Genomic DNA, 17,695 nt, shown 5'->3' with positions numbered 1-17,695 from the left:
CTCTTTTGCTCTCAAGAATCTCTTTGGATCCTCCTTTTTGCCAAAGCTACGCGATGCCACCTTTTTACCCTCCTGATTTCTCTCTGCTACTGCCCGTATACTCTGGAGGGATTCAGCCGTTCCAACTGTCTACACCTGATACATGCCTTCTTTTTCTTGACCAGAACTTCAACTTCTCTAGTCATCCAGTATTTCCTATGCCCACCGGCCATGCCCTTCATGCTAACAGGAACATACCATCTGAATTCTCATTATCTCATTCTTAAAGGTCTCCTACTTCCCAACCACACCTTGATCTGCATATAGCCTCCCTAAATCAACTTTGGAAAGTTATAGGATAGATTCATTATGTCTTCAAAAAGTAGCTAGATAAATTGCTTCCAAACATCTGATAAAAGAAACAGTAAAAACTGGAAAATTGCAAGTATGAATGAGGAAACTGTACCTTTGAAGGTTCATCTCTTAAAGCTGCTAAGCGACCCTTCTGAGTTCTACGTAATACTGATGCACCGCTGTATTGGTCTGGGTGTTTGTCTACCTCTGACGTAGATGCTACTGGGTACCTAAAATCAGAGGGACTACCTAAATGTGACCTGCTAGAACAAAAGAGATTCAATATTTGTTAAAGGTTTTTGGGAAAATTTAGCAATCTACGCCCAGCAAGATGTCTCATATAATGGGTTTAGAACATTGACAGTAAAACTGCTTCTTCAAACCACACTTTCAGACAGTGTTCTTGCTGGAGGGTCAGTTTGATATGATCATCATTAAAGCCATATTAGTATTACAATGCAGCTATATCAAGTATCAACAGAAGACTGCACATGGGACAGAGGTAAACTTTGGATTTATTTTCCTAATAAACAAGTAGTCAGAAGATTAAAAATGATAGATTTTATGAATCTATGCACTTTGAATTCTGGTTGTAAACCTCGAGCAAAACTTATGGTTTCGAAACCCAAATTCCTACCATGTATTTCTGATGTAGGACCTCCAGTTACAACAACCAATTTTCCTTTCATGAAAACATTTAAGGGTTAAATACTTTAAGAAATGCACTGCATTCATTTCCAACTTTCCCTATTCTTGCATGTAAACACTTCAGCTCAAAGGTCACATTGATGAAGAAGCACATACTTATGTAAAACTTATGCAGTGCAAGTCAGCATTCAACTCCAAATGTATTCCAGGGTGAAGCACAGTGAGATTCTACCCCACCCCCCCCCCCCACCCCCACCCCCCAGTGCCATGTCAGACTCAAGCTTGGGCATCAAGACTTGGATTTAGATACTAGTAATATGAACAATATGGAGTTAGAGGAAGCGTGCACCTATTCAGCAAATTTGTCCCTCATTCACTCAATGGTAAACAGTAGAATTTGTTGGTTTTCTTTATAGCAGTCTAAAGGTAACTTATAGGGAGAAAGGCTTCAAGAGGCTAGAAACTGTTCAAGTTGAAGAGATAATGGGAACTGCAGACGCTGGAGATTCCAAGATAATAAAATGTGAGGCTGGATGAACACAGCAGGCCAAGCAGCATCTCAGGAGCACAAAAGCTGACGTTTCGGGCCTAGACCCTTCATCAGAGGTACCACAAATTTTGCAGTCGAGTATCCCGCATTTGGGGACATCGCAGGCGTCAGCACACCCGAAGTGCAATGGGCTAGCCTCGCCCTGGGAGAACCACCTTGTTGATCATGGTATCTCCCCTGCCAGGTAAGTATGAAGGGGGGTCTAGGCCCGAAACGTCAGCTTTTGTGCTCCTGAGATGCTGCTTGGCCTGCTGTGTTCATCCAGCCTCACATTTTATCAAATTGAAGAGATCATACTTTATTCGTGTAACAAGACAACAAGGGACTAGGGCTCCTAATCCAGAGCTCATCCGCTTTAAATGCATTTCTTTCTTCTTTTTTTATTTTCTTCATTTCTTCCCCCCCTTGTTTTTTTTCCTTTACTTGCCTTCTGGAGGGAGTTTGGTCGTGGAGGCAGCAGCGGCAATGGTGTTGGCACTGGCTGGTGGACCAGAGTGGGGACTTCAGCAGTTGGCCAAGAAGTGATTGGTGTGCTTGCGAGCACTCTAATGGTCAGCAGCACTATAGGAGCGGCTGGGGGCCTGAACCAGCACCAGGGTAGGACTCCGGCAGCCAGTGGCAAGGGGACTGGTGAGCCCAGATGGCAGCTGGCAACGCAGAAGCACAGGGATCAAGAGATTGAGCCCAGTGCAGGGACAGATCAAACCCTACTTGGGGAAAGCCCAGGCCCACGGCTAAAGGAGGACTGTAATTTGGAACATAACTTTTTACTTACTACTTTATACTGAGAAGAACTGCAACTTTCAACTTATTTCTTTATCTTTCTACTTTTTAGCTAAAATTTTGTGCCTAGGTACCTTGTACTTAAAATGGTACCATGAATGGTGACATTGTAAACTTTTCACGGCACTCCTGTATCCCTGTACATGAGTACACATGACAATAAAATTTAATTTTAATTATTATACACCTACTCATCAGAAATCTTTACAACTGTGCAAAATAGTTGAGAAAAATTGGAAGTATGCACATAATTTCTAAAGTCACAAAATATCATGTGGAGAAAACAAGCACGTTTGCCAATTTTCTAGACATCAACTTAATACCAGAAAGACAAATTCATGAGAGTACACCACATTTTAAATGGAAACTTTATCCAGCATCCCAAAACGATTTGTTTATAGTCTATGAAGTAAATTCAAGATTGCATTCAAAAGGGTTACTCAGTGATTTATGCTATTGGTTAGGTTGAGTCAAAAATTCTAAACTTCTAGGTTGTTGCCATTATTCTGATCTGAATATTGAAAACTAATGTTTTTAGTATCCTCACTTTCAAGTTTGATTCATATTATAAGCAGAAAAGTAACTGAATAAGTGCAATGTTCCCATGCCAAGCAAATTAAAAGTTGAAGAAAATGCAAGCTCCAAAGCATTTCACAAAAACTTTGGTGTTGGGGTGGTGATGAAAGGCAGCAAAGCAGAAATATCAAGGAAGAGGATTCAACTGAGTTGGACATAGATTATAGAAGGATCTATCACCTGCATATTAGGTGGAGCTGGGAACCTAACTTGTGCCCTGCAGATGGTGGACAGGCTTTGAGGAATCCGGTGGCGAGTTGTTCACTGACCTGCTGTTACACAGAATATAGACCAGTACACGACTGGAATAGACCCTTTAGCCTACCATAATACCAATCAAAATGAATTCTACCTGTATGCATGTGGCTAATATCTCTCCATTCTCTGCCTGTTTATGTGTCTGTCTTTATGCCTGTTAAATGTTGCCCTTGTATCTACTTCTACCACCTGCCCTGGCAGCATTTTCTAGGCACCTACCACCCACTGCATAAAAAAGTGCCTTGCACATCTCCTTTTAACAGAGTCCTGACGAGGAGTTGTGAACCCAAAATGTCGACTTTTCTGCTCCTCTGATGCTGCCTGGCCTGCTGCATTGTTCAAGCTCCAGACTTATTAACTGCTCAAACTCTCCCCCTTTCACTTTAGACTTGTGCCAAGAGTATTTGAATTTCCACCCTCAAAAAACAACTGACTACCCACCATATCCATACCTCTCAATTTTGAAAACCTTTAATCAGATCACTCCTCAGCCTCCAACGCAAGGGAAAACAATCCAAATTTTTTCAACCTCTCCCTAAAACATTCCAGTCCAGGAAGCATCCCAGTGAATTTCTTTTGCTGCTTCTTCAATACCTCCGCATTTTTCCTATAGTGTTTTTTTGCAGCACATAATACTCCAAATATGACATAACTAAAGCCTTAGACAACTGCAACATGACTTGCCAACTTTCATCCTCAATGCCCGACCAATGATGGCAGGAATGCCACATGCCTCCTTTACCACCTTATCCACCTGCATCGTCACTTTCAGAGAACTATGGACTTGTACCCCAAGATCTGTCTGGATATTAATGCTCTTAAGAGTCCTGTCATTTACTGTATACTTTCCTCCACTATCCACAACTCCAATTTTTGAGGCATAACCAATGTATGTATGTCCATTCCAGTTCAGTTTTCAGGTCAACAGTAACCCCAGAACGTTGATAGTGGTGGATTCATCACTAGTAATACTATTGAACATCATGGGGTGATGGTTAGCTTTTCGTATTAGAGATGGTCATTGGCTGGTACTTCAGGGGCACAAATGTTACTTCCCACTTGTCAGTTCAAGCCTTGGACAAGTCTTGTTGCATTTGGACAGAAACTGCTTCAATATTGGTGAGTGGCGAATGGGCTGAGCATTGTGCAATCATCAGGGAACATCCCCACTTCAGACTTTATGAAGAAGCAAGGTACTTCCCTGATAAAGGAATTTCCCCGATAAATATCCAAGAAATGGATTACCTTCTCACTGCTTATGTCAAAAAGAACGAGTTGAACTGTGAATTTAAAAACTACAGTAGGAATAATGAAACAAAGATACAACAAAACAATCTTGTACAAACTGATTAATAGAACACTTTTGTATAATACCTGTGATGCAGAGTATCTCCAAAAGAAGCTGCTTTCGCTCTCCATTGATCATTCTCAGCTAATAGTTTATTCTGAAATATTGAAATATATTTGTATGAAAGAAATGCAGTGTTGATAAATTGTAAAATATAGACAAAGCTGTGGAATTTAAGAACATATAAATTAAAGTTTGAATAAATGTAACTAAAAACTTGATCCGACAATATTAAGTGTCTGAAAGACAATCTTAATAGTTATTAAAGTTTAAGTTTGCTGTATAATTCTAAAGTTTTAAATGGCCCTGTTGATTCCTAACCAACTAGTCCAAACGAGCAAATATTTTCTGTAGTTCCATAGAATTCCTTAGTTTTATGACATACATGCAGGAACTTATGCAAATTTCCATTAAATAAAGGAGGAGTTTCGGTTTGAGAAGGACTACCCTCACAAATACAGTTTGCATATTTTAAATTAACTGTGTTAAACATGTCGTAACTTACAGATGCAAGGAACAAATTTTAGGATGCAAGTTCTGCTGTAGTGATAAAATTTTAAATCATGAACAGTACTGTTAAGAGTACACGAGTTTTTAATTAGCAGGGCAGCTTACTTAAATTTCATACTTCAATGGATTGGGAAAGGGCTGAAATGAATCTTATGGCTGCATGAAAAGCAGTAACTTTGCAAATGAAACTTACCTTTTCATGGTGTGTTTCTTCAATTAGCTGCTTGGTATTTTCAAGCTCTCGAATAAGGGAATTCTGAAATAGTATTTTACAGGACAATTTAGAACACATAATTGAACAATATTGCAGGCAATTGAAACGGTTATTGCAATTAAAAATGTATAATTAAAGTTTATATAATGGCAAATACACAACATTAATAAGATAACAGCGGAGGATTTTGCTCCCAGTTCTCCATCCGCCATCTAATTTCCCAAAGTGTTCCCGTCTTTCTAGCTGCACTCTGTTCATCAGCCAAAAGGTTGGATAAGACTGAGCACCAAACTTCAGTAGAGTTATTACTGGTTGCAGTAAGGTGGTCATTTGTGCCGAAACTCGACTTGTCACTTGACCCGAAACATTACCTCTAATTTCTCTCATAAGATGCTGCCAGACCTGCTGAGTTTTTCCAGCAATTTCTAGTTTTGTCTCTATTGTGTGGGTACTGTCCAAAGTCCTTGGCTCACAGAAGTCTTCCCAGGTTTCTTCCTTTGCCAGTCTCTTACGTGTCCAATAATTTCCTTGTATTTTTCAAATCACCCTGCAGCAATATTCTCACCATCTTATTCCTCAAAAACCTTTCTCCATAACGTCTCTGACAAGTCCACTTTCTCTGAAGATGTGCTTACACATACTGTCTGTTCCTACTTAGGTTCAGCAAATGTCTTTGTTCATTCACTCTTCATAGTGCTTCATCTGTTTGTTTTTTCTGTCCAATTGATCCTTTCCATTCTCCTCTAAATCCACAATTGAAGGTTATTTAGCAAGTCGGTCTCCTCTTTCACTAAGGTTGAAGTTTCATATCCAAGCTAAACACTCCAAATCAGGTTCTTCACAAGTTACTTCCCAAATTGTTTATTCAATTTGCTGCAGAGCAACCATCTCTTCTTACCAAACGCTTCCCAGCTATTCCTATAGTTTGCCTTGTTGTTTCTTCATTGCATCTTCTCCCCGCATACAATATGCTTGCTAAACATTTCAGTCTTGGCATCTGTTCTAGTTGTCTTCTGTGATCATTTTCAGATAGGCATCACTTTGGCTTTGCCAATACTATATGACAGAAATCCTAAAACATGCAATCTGAACAACTAATACATATCAAGTCTAGCTGGCTTCTGAACCGCAGCCTTCTGAATTGAGACAAAACTTTACTGAAATCCTAGGTCACTTGGAGGATGCAATAATTTGGATTTCATAAAATAGACTACCTTTTCCTCTAATGCAGCCATTCTTTCCTTCAGATGAAGCTGAAGCCTCTCATTGGATTCTGACAGTAGTTTATCTACCGTGTCCGATAAACGCTTGTTATGCTCTTCATTCATCTTTTCCCTCTGCCGAGCCTTTTAAACAGATAGATGGGCTGATTAAAAAAATTAGACACAAAGCTCAAAAACCAACTACTCAAGTGACTGACAGACACTACACAGGTTCAAAAAAACCTGACCATAAATACTAAATAAAGTATGTATTTGTGCACTAAGCACAACCACTTTATATTACCTGATGGTACTAAACACAAATGGAGTTGCGTCATATCTAAAAATTTTCCTACTGAGAGACATCTGGCACATACAGAAAAGAATCAAGTTGAGTGAAAAGCCATCAAAATATTACAAGTCTAGGATGTTTAGAAGCAATGGCCCAATGCAAAAGATCCCAGCACAGCTGTTTTCAAGCGGAATCCAAAGTTTGTGAAACTTGTTAAGTTTGATTAAAAGTTGAAATGAATCTGTTACTGAAGAGATAGTTAATCTGCATAAAAAAGGTGGATAATTCCAGGGCATGATGGTCAGCGCTAAGGAAACATGATATAGGGACAAAGGACGTTATGCTTTTTCTTAGCTTCAGTGGATGAATGACAAATATTGCCATCACAATTCCTTTCACTGGACACAGACAGAGCATGTTTTTTTTCCTTTAACAACAGTCCAGATTAAGGTGGTGAAATCAGGGCAGTCCTGACAACCTATAGCCAAAAGCCATTTGTAAGCCAAGGCACTGTGCTATAGACAGATTCAAAAGGCTTATTACCTCTCCTCAGTCACTGAAGTGACTGGAAGACAAGTTTGAGTTGTTGGTGGGAGTGGGGAGAGTGAAAGTGAGTAAGGGAATGCCAGTTTAGAAATTTTCTCAGTTTTACCCTGAGTATCACAAGAAAGAAGATATATCAAATTTACATTTAAAAAAACACAGAGAAAGCTTATTTCAGATTTGGCGAAGGTTTGGAAACATGAACAGTACAAGGATGGCTATGACAGAATGAAGTCACATGGTCAATACTGTGACATAACCTCCCTACTGCCACATCTTGGTTATGGGCTTAAACTAATTTGCATTCTTTGCTCCAGGTGAGAAGTAATAAATTTTACATTTTTAAAAGAAGTTGAAAGTTTGTAGTCTAAGCTGTGATATCTATTAAGATACAACAGAATCCATACACCATAGCACAAACTGCACAAGGTTCAGCATTTGGAGTTGAAGATTTATAATTTTAGTTTCTATAAATCATAATATGGAAACCCCAATCAACATACTCGTTGTAATTCTTGATTCTTTTCTTCAAGCTGTGCCTCCAACTGTCGTAACCTTTCTTCAATATTTCCATGCCTTTCTTCAGCCTGATAAATAAATAAGAACTGTTAAATATTGCAAAAATTGAGCTTTCAAACAAAGGTCTTCATGAAAATTGCAAGTCTTCCAAGAAGCTCAGATCCACTTAATCAGTGTTGTACTTCAGCCATTTGTCTCACAAAAGCCTGGTGTAAGCGGCATTTTATGACAGATAATGATAGATGCTGAATGGTGCTTTAAATTGCTGTATGCAAACTTGAAGCTTTAATGTTCAGCAAGGCCAGCCTCTGGGATCAAGGCTTCAATTGCCACTGTTTGCAGAAGGCAATACGTAGCAAGCATAGCAGAGTGACTGGAACATTGCATATTCTACCTTCCTAAGCATGGAGCTCAGTTCCGTCAGTTTAGCTTCCATAACAGTAGAATCTTCAGAAGAAAGGGAAGGATCAGACTAAGAAAGGCAAAAAGGTACAGGAAACAGCAGAAAGGTTACTATTGTTTAAGCTTACAATATAAAAAAAGGGATAACTGATGCAATTGAGATTTAAAATTGATTTAAAACAGATACAATTAGAATATCCACAAATACCTTGTCTTATGATATGGAATACTACTTGGCACAAGTGCATACTTATCAAGAGATAGAATACATGGAGATAATATTATGATTACAAAAAGATACATAAGCATCTGCAAGTTGCTTCAAATGACTTTCTAAATAAGATTCTGTTTAGACAACTGTGTTTACACATCAAAGCAACTTCTGAATTTAAAAAGGCTTTGTTGAACAGTATACAAATAACTAAACAAAAATCAATATGGTTAACTCAAAACATTCAAAAATAATTTTATACAACACAATACTGCAATGATTTAAATAACAAACAAAAACTTTTAACTCAATACAGAAGGCAATCTTGCTCAATTATGTTTTACACACGTACAGATCTTCCAAGCTCCACCAAGTCAGTCCAAATTTCCAAGCATCAAATGGATGCAGGAAATATCCCTTTTTCCAAGATTTAAAGCCTTACAGAGTACAAACTCAGTCTTCAGGCCTTATTTAAATGCTAGATGGATTGCAACAGTTCGAAAACTGGTCGAGGTGACATTAGTCCAGAGACTCAAATAATATTTCCAGAATTGGGTTTGAATCATGGGTGGAATTTGAATTCCAAAAAAATCTGGAATTAAGAATCTGGCGATGATCATGGAACCAGTGTCGCTTGTCAGGAAAAAAATCCCATCTGGCTTACCAATGTCCTTTAGGAAAGGAAACTGCTATCTTTACATGGTCTGACTGCATGTTACTCCAGACCCACAGAAATATGGACGACTCTCAACTGCCTTCTGGCTGATTATGGATGGTCAATGAATGCTGACCTAACCAGTGACATCCACATCGTCTGAATAAATTTAAAAAATACTTTCTTGAGAGCAATTAAAGATGGTCAGTGACATGATCATTTATTTTGGCTGCGCAGATTTAATAGGCCAAATGGCTTTTTTTTTTACTGTGACTATGTCACCACATACCACAAAATAATTTTGAAAAACTTGCTGTCAGTTGCAAGTACCTGTTGTGCTTACACAAGCACCTTACCTGTCTGAAGAACAGAAGTTCAGATATTAGAGAAGTTGGAGGCCCAGGTGAAGAGTGAACAATAATCAGAACTGAGCAAAGATCACTCAACCCGAAACGTTAACTCTGCTTTCTCTCCAAAGATGCTGCCAGACATGCTGAGCTTTCCGAGCAATGTGCGTTTTGGTCCTAATCTCAACAACTGTTCTGCTTGGAGCAGTCCAGTTCCTCAGAGATTTTCAAAATAAATATTAGGTCCCATGGAGATGCCGAAAAGAAATGCCCATCCAGCCCAAGATGCCCAAAAGTAACCATTTCCAATTTCATGCAAGACAATGGTCTTCCAATTTGGTTCTCCTTGCATTTACTTTGTACGTCAACACTAAAATCTATACCTATCATGCTCTTGTGGCTTTTGTTTCCATTCTGGACAAGAATCCAACTTTGATCATTTCCATCGTTGCTGTGAGCATTGTTTGGTTAATTGAATAGAATACCGAGATACAGGCTACTAGAATACTGAGATACAGGCTACTAGACTAGGTGGGAAGGAGGTTCACAAGGAAGAGGTATTAGAAATCCTACAGAGGGTGAAGATAGATAAGTCCCCTGGGCCGGATGGGATTTATCCTAAGATCCTCGGGGAAGCCAGAGAGAAGATTACCGAGCCTTTGGCATTGATCTTTAACTCATCTTTGTCTACAGGAAGAGTGCCAGATGACTGGAGGATTTCAGCAAGGCGTTCGATAAGGTTCCCCACTGAAGGCTATTGTACAAAATGAATGGAATTATGGGAAATATAGCAGTTTGGATTAGAAATTGGCTTGCTGAAAGACAGAGGGTGGTAGTTGATGGGAAATGTTCATCCTGGAGACCAGTTACTAGTGGTGTACCACAAGGGTCGGTGTTGGGTCCACTGCTGTTTGTCATTTTTATAAATGACCTGGATAAGAGCGTAGAAGGATGGGTTAGTAAATGTGCAGACGACACTAAGGTCGGTAGAGTTGTGGATAGTGACGAAGGATGCTGTAGGTTGCAGAGAGACATAGATAACCTGCAGAGCTGGGCTGAGAGGTGGCAAATGGAGTTGAATGCAGACAAGTGTGAGGTGATGCACTTTGGTAGGAGTAACCGGAAGGCAAAGTACTGGGCTAATGGTAAGATTCTTGGTAGTGTAGATGAGCAGAGAGATCTCGGTGTCCATGTACACAGATCCTTGAAAGTTGCCACCCAGGTTGACAGGGCTGTTAAGAAGGCATACAGTGTATTAGCTTTTATTAATAGAGGGATCAAGTTCTGGAACCATGAGGTTATGCTGCAGCTGTACAAAACTCTGGTGCAGCCGCACTTGGAGTATTGCGTACAGTTCTGGTCACCGCATAAGGATAATGTGGAAGCTTTGGAAAGGGTGCAGAGGAGATTTACTAGGATGTTGCCTGGTATGGAGGGAAGGTCTTACGAGGAAAGGCTGAGGGACTTGAGGCTGTTTTCATTAGAGAGAAGAAGGTTGAGAGGTGACTTAATTGAGACATATAAAATAATCAGAGGGTTAGATAGGGTGGATAGGGAGAGCCTTTTTCCTATGATGGTGACGGCGAGCACGAGGGGGCATAGCTTTAAATTGAGGGGTGAAAGATATGGGACAGATGTCAGAGGTGGTTTCTTTACTCAGAGTAGTAAGGGAATGGAACGCTTTGCCTGCAACGGTAGTAGATTCGCCAACTTTAGGTACGTTTAAGTCGTCATTGGATAAGCATACGGACATACATGGAATAGTGTAGGTTAGATGGGCTTGAGATCGGTATGACAGGTCAGCACAACATCAAGGGCCGAAGGGCCTGTACTGTGCTGTAATGTTCTATGTTCTATGAACTGGTTACTGCCCTGATCAGTCAGCCTCCCTCACTGGCTGCAAATGAATTAACCTGTCATAATAACCTTCTATACTTAGACGAGTGTCTATTTGACTCACGTTATCTCAAACTGAAGATAAAGCACTTTCCCACATCTTTCTGAATTAAACGCATCGTCTGAACTCTAATCTTCATCCCTCATGAAATAAAAATATATATTTTTAAAATATAGGACAATAAAAGCCTTGCATAGCTCAATAGTTAGAAACTCATGTAAATTTATAGATATAGATTTTTGTTACGATATCTGGCTTCCATAGGAATCAGCTAACAGGACTTGTATGTTTTAAGCTTTCCTACATACAGTAGTTTGGTAGTATATTAAAATAGTTAAGATTCTTACTTTTCAAACATACACCATGATTGCTTTATTTTGGACAACAAATGCTGGCCTGAAATGAATAAATCAAATTACAACATTTGACAGAAACAAAGAATAAAATTCATCTTGCTCTCCCAGAGCTGTGGTAGGCAAAATATCATAATTGACTGAGACGTTCCATTAACTGACCCATAAAATTGCATTCCAAAGGCAACTGAAATCTGAAACAGAGTTTCAAGTGAACAGTTTTTGAGACGGACCATTATTAGTTCAGGATTGACAATGCGGAAAGGAAATGGGAAAATATACTATGGGGTCCAGACATGTAACTCCCTAAATTGATCTGTTTTCCTTTGATTATATTGTTCTGCATCTTGATAAGTCAGTCCCCCTAAAATCACTTCTGCTCAAATATAGTATCAAACAGTGACTCAGTTTAAGTGCTACATAAATGAACGTTATTAATATAGCTTTCTTGCTACCTTCACTTTGGGAAGGACAGGTGGTGATGTTAATGGTAGCTAGTTCTCAAAAGCATTGCAAAATAGTCCAGGAGCATAGATTTTCTGCACTGACTTAGATTGAACGTGGACACAGACAGCAGAATGAAAGCTCCAATAATCAAGTTCAACACACTGTAGAAACAGGATTTGATACTGAGGCAATAAACAGCTAAAATCTTTTACTTACCGTATTTGAGTCGCAGTTCCCACCAACGTTTTGAAAGATGAAGGCAGACACCTTAAAAAAAAGCGAGATAGCAAGGTGCAGAGCTGGATGAACACAGCAGGCCAAGCAGCATCATAGGAGCAATATCGCAGCTTTCCTGTTACTATGATGCTGCTTGGCCTGCTGTGTTCAACCAGCTCTACACCTTGTTATCTCGGATTCTCCAGCATCTGCAGTTCCTACTATCTCTTTTTAAAAAAAAGCTAGGTTGGTTGTAACTTGAGAAATGTCAATTGGTTCTATCAGTTAGCTTTGTTTCGGAGAAGGAAAAGTATTGAGAATCCTGACAGCCCATAGAGTTTGAAACTCCATTACTCAACAGTAAGTTACATGAAGACAATTTTTTGAAATGGTTAACTCATTTGTATAATGGTGCTTAAAATTGGACATTTACTTTGGCAGAGACTAGAGTTCTTATTTGAATCACTTCAATTCTGTGATCTAAATTTATCAGCATAAAGACGACAGGGGATTTCACGTCCTACCTTTGTAAGTGCTGCCACTCTCTGTGCCAACTCTGCTTCTACTTCTGGTAGAGTTTCTGCTTTTCTGAGCGTTTGTTGCAGCTTTTGCTCAGCTAATTCCAACCGTTCTTGCAACTGACGATTCTTCTCTTCACTCTGCATTTTTAATTTTGAAGTATAAAGTTTAACCATCTCAACTTCAGAATCAATTCTTTGTAATTCTTACAACATTATACAGGTCATTTCCATCTCGGCCTCTTTCAATTCTGTCTAACTAAGTGCTGGACTACAGTGTGCGGTTTGCAGTGGACCAGTTAATGGCACCTCAACATGTGTCAGCCGTGCTTAGTGGTAGCATTTTCATCTAAGTCAGAAGGTTGGGGCTGCAAGCCCCAGACTACTATTTAGCACATTATGCAAGCTAGAACGTCAGATGCCAGATCACTACCTTTTTAAACAAGATATTAAGCCAAAGACCCAATACAAACCCAGTGGATTAAATTTTCATGTTCTACTTCAAAGAACACGGACTGCTTCCTACGCCCTGGCCAAATCATTTCTTTATAAGCACACCAAATGCTCTTTCCTACCCCAACATTCCCTTTTCTGGATATAGAATATTTGTTATCTTTGCCCACATAAAAGAAATGAACCTCCTTCATCCTTGCATGAATTGAATACAGTTAACTCTTTTACGTCATAGATGGGAATCAGAACAGGTGGTCAGCAAGTGAAATGATCATTCATATAACTATGACACTGTAGCTACTGCAAAAGCATGGGCGTGAGGCAAACAAGAACGGAGGCTTAATGTGAAAGCATTAGAGATTTCGGGCAAAAGAGAGGGATGTAAAAGAGTTAGGGGAATTGCGTCACTTATGAGGGAGAATAATCTGGAGAGTTCATCCAACGAGGCCATACAGGTGGGGCTCAGAAATAGTGCAATCACTTTGATGGGGTTGTACTACAGACGTCCCAATAGCCAGTGGGAAATAGAGGAACAGATATCTAGACAGAATTTTAAAAAATGTAAAAACAACAGGGTTATTGTGGCAGGAGATTTTAACTTGAATACATTGACTGGGATATGCTTAGTGTCAGGGGCTTGAATAGGAGGGGGGTGTGGTGGTGGAACTTGTTAGGTGCATCCACAAGGGTTTCTTGGAGCAATACATAAATAGTCCAACGAGAGAAGGAGCCATACAAGCGATGATGTTGGGGAATGAGCCTGGTCAGGTAAGTGAAGTTTCTGTGAGGGAGCAGTTTCAAAAGTGACCACGATTCTGTAAGTTCTAAGTCACATACGGATAAAGGTAAGAGTGAATGTTGGCTGAACGGTTAAATTGTGGAAGGCTATATTAGGGAGGAACTGGGGCATGTATGATGCGGAGGTGCTGGTGTTAGACTCTGGTGGCCAAGGTTAACAATCACATGACACCAGGTTATAGTCCAACAGGTTTACTTGATACATGCTTTCGGAGTTTCACACCTCCTTCAGGAGTCAGAGAGAGGGGCGGCATCAGTCACAGAATTTATAAGCAAAAAGATCAAAGGATCATAGAACAGACACGCATGTGCTGAACAAACCTAAGATGGCTGTTAAATCTTTACTTTGTCAGAAAGAATTTCTTTCAAGTCACAGCCCAAGATAAGTAAAGGTTTTATCAGTTCCCTCAGTAAACCAGAGGTGACATCCCAGATCAGGCAACACATTTTGGGTGTGAGGCCTTGTTTAGAATCTGGCTGTGTATCAACTTGGAGTCAGACTGGATTTATTTCCAAAGTAGGAATTTATAAATGCCACACTGACCGCCTACAAATTGTAGACTTTTTGAACAAAATACAACGTAATTACAAATCTGCAAAATCAAAATCACCCCATAGATATATATGTGTGTATGAGAGAGCACAAGCGAGACAGAGTAAGGGCGAGGGTGAGGAAAGGGTGTATACGAGAGGGGGTGTGTGTCTGTGCATGCGCATACAGATACTGCGGTGGCACCATCTGTAGTGTGGCATAAACCCAAGATCCTGGTTGAAACCAACCTCAGTACCTGTGAGGATGGCTATCAGCCTCTGAACAGCGACACTGAGTTGCTATGTATCCTTAAGTCTGCCTTGGAGGATGTTTATCTGAAGATCCGAGGCAGAATATCCTTGACTGCTAAAAAGTGTTCCAGTCTGATGATTATGGCACAGTGTCCATTCCTCCAAGGCAGACTTCAGGATACACAACAACGCAGAGTCACCGAACTAAAGCTGATAGCCAAGTTCGGAACCAGTGAGGATGGCCTCAACTGGGATGGTGGTTTCATGTCGCACTATAGTTGACCCCACCAACTACACACACACACAGAATCTCCCCCATGTGCTGTCACTGTCTCTCCCTCCCTTCCTTCCTTCCTCCCTCCTCTCCCCCAGCCCCACATGCACGCTCTGTCTGTCTCTCCCCCTTCACCCCCACGACGCATGCTCTCTGGCTCTGATCTGTCTGTCTGTCCGTCCGTCCATCCATCCATCCATCCATCACGTGGATTGGGGGCAGCTGTTTTAGGGTAAATCCACATTTGTCATGTAGGAATCTTTTAAAGGCCAGATGATTTGAATTCAGGACCAGCATGTTCTTGTGAAAGTGATGGATAAGATGGCATGACTCCAGAACCTTAGTTGCCAGGAGAAATTGTGAGCTTATTCTGAAAGAAAAAGGAAGCATACCTAAAGTTTAGGAAACGGAAGTCAGAGCCCTTGAGGTGTATAAAGAAAACAGGAAAGAGGCCATGAAATGACTTTGGCAAACAGGATTAAGGAATATTACAAAGCTTTTTGTGAAGTATTTGAGGAAAAGGATAGCTAGGGAAAGGACAGGTCCACTCAAGACAAAGGAAATTAATGCATGGAGTTGGAGAATGTGAGAATGCCCCCAATCTACGTTATCCAGGGTTAAAAATCGCACGACACCAGGTCAGAATCGAACACGTTTATTTGAAGACATAAGCTTTTGGAGTCTCACTCCTCCTCCAGGTGTCAGTAAGAGGTGACATCAGATGCAGAATTTATAAGCAAAAGATCGAAGGGTCATAGAACTGGTGCAAATGTGTCGTACAAACCTAAGATGCCTGTTAAATCTTTATTCAGTTAGAAAGGATGAATATGCAAATTGCAGAATTTCTTTCAAGTCACTGCCCCAGGGTAACGAAAAGGTTTTATCAGTTCCTTCAGTATACCAGAGGTGACATCCAGGTCAGACAAAGCATTTTGAGTGTGAGGCCTTGTTTAGGCCTGGCTGTGTATCAACTCAGAGTCAGACTGGTTTTATCTCCAAAGTAGCAACTTGTAAAATGCCATGTTGACTTTCCACAAATTGTATGCTTTTTGAACAAAATAGTGTATCTGCAATTACAAATCTGCAAATGGAAATTCACCCCATTGATTTGTGCTTTCGTGCAGACGTGCGTGTATGTGTGGGTGGTGGGGGGTGGACGGTGGGAGAGAGGGAAACAGGGGGTTTCGAAGTTTTCGGCAAAGATCTGTAGCTTGGGTTGTGGGTGAGGTTGTTGACTTGCTCGCTGCGCTGGCTTGTTCTCGTTCAGACGCTTTGTCACCATGTCAGGTGACATCATCAGTGGAGCCTCCGATGAAGCGACGTTGTTCTATTCTGCTTAGAATTTATATTCTCTTGGCCCATTATGGTGAGTCCAGAGGGCACGAACGCCTCCTGCTTCTGTGGACTTACTAAAGTACATAAACCAGACATTCCTCTCAGACCCATTGTTTCCCTACCAGGCACCCCTTCACACAAACTGGCCAGGGATCTACAACTGAGATTGGAACACCTAAGCGACGGATCACCCCTTTCTATCCACTCGACCCAAGATTTCCTTGTTACCCTCAAGAACAGAAAAATCAGTGATGAGAAGATTATGGTAACCTATGACACCACAGTTTTATTCACATCAATCAACATCCCACTAACCAAAGAAACAGTAGCGGCATTACTGGAGGAAACAGCAATACAGACCAGAAACTCAATCAACAATGACAACATACTTAAACTACTAGATCTCTGCCTCGCTACACCCTTCATTTTTAATGGTCAAGTATACAAGCAGATCAACTGTACACCAATGGGATCACCCACCTCAGGACTCACTGCAGAAGCAGTCATGCAAAGACTAGCACACACCACTCTCCCCCACATTCAACCTAAACTATGGATCTGGTACGGAGATGGCACATACATCATTACGAAACACAATTTAGAAGAGACCCACCACCTCTATCAACAGTGTATTCGTAGGGATTAAATTCACAAGGGAAATAGAAAACACTAATCAACTTCTGTTTCTGGATGTTAAAGTTGAGCATTTGACCAACAAGGAGTTCCAAACCTCTGCATACAGAAAATTAACCCATACTGATCAAATCCTCAACTTCCACAGCAACCACCACAACGCCCACGAACAAACCTCCATTAGGACAATATTTAAATGGGCTAGGACACAAGGTCACACTGCAACACTCCGGAAGTGTGCAGGAAAGAGGAAGAGCACCTGTACAAAATCCTCACTATAAACTGATATTCCTGCAACTTCATCTATGGATGCCGAATAAATAGACAACAAGAGGAAACAGTACGCCCTAACATTTTGGCCACACTACCGTACATCAAGGACATATTGGAACTGACGAGACTCCTATGACCACGATGAATCATGGTGGCCCACAAGCCCACAGCTCCTCAATGACAAACACTCACAAGGATTAAAGACCCCATACCCACAACATGCAGAACCAACGTGGTGTACAAAATACCATACAATGACTGCCACAAACATTACATCAGACAGACAGGAAGGAAACTAGCCATCAGAATACATGAACATAGAAG

General features: G+C 40.5%; 1 protein-coding gene and 1 non-coding gene across 14 annotated transcripts in view; both read right to left on the bottom strand.

Moving 5' to 3' along the window:
• LOC125459524 (liprin-alpha-1-like) overlaps nt 1-17,695 on the bottom strand; it is a 215,037-nt gene that overhangs the window by 81,733 nt on the left and 115,609 nt on the right. For 6 of the 13 annotated variants that reach the window (XM_059652200.1, XM_059652205.1, XM_059652209.1 and 3 more), the window contains exons 8-14: nt 12,829-12,963; nt 8,171-8,248; nt 7,761-7,844; nt 6,435-6,566; nt 5,200-5,262; nt 4,523-4,593; nt 446-596 (exon numbers count right to left, since the gene is read on the bottom strand). In XM_059652200.1, coding sequence (XP_059508183.1) covers nt 446-596; nt 4,523-4,593; nt 5,200-5,262; nt 6,435-6,566; nt 7,761-7,844; nt 8,171-8,248; nt 12,829-12,963 — 714 coding nt within the window. The remainder of the gene's footprint in view (nt 1-445; nt 597-4,522; nt 4,594-5,199; nt 5,263-6,434; nt 6,567-7,760; nt 7,845-8,170; nt 8,249-12,828; nt 12,964-17,695) is intronic. The other 7 variants (XM_059652207.1, XM_059652208.1, XM_059652211.1 and 4 more) reach the window with 4 other exon arrangements.
• Nucleotides 1,558-1,723, bottom strand: LOC125459573 (U1 spliceosomal RNA). The gene has a single exon (XR_007249039.1). It is a non-coding gene; the product is annotated as a U1 spliceosomal RNA (small nuclear RNA).

The sequence above is a fragment of the Stegostoma tigrinum genome, chromosome 17 (genome assembly GCF_030684315.1).
Source record: "Stegostoma tigrinum isolate sSteTig4 chromosome 17, sSteTig4.hap1, whole genome shotgun sequence".
NCBI classification, from domain to species: domain Eukaryota; kingdom Metazoa; phylum Chordata; class Chondrichthyes; order Orectolobiformes; family Stegostomatidae; genus Stegostoma; species Stegostoma tigrinum.
The sequence above is the reverse complement of the archived record's forward strand: the minus strand, read 5'-3'. Positions and strand labels throughout refer to the sequence as shown.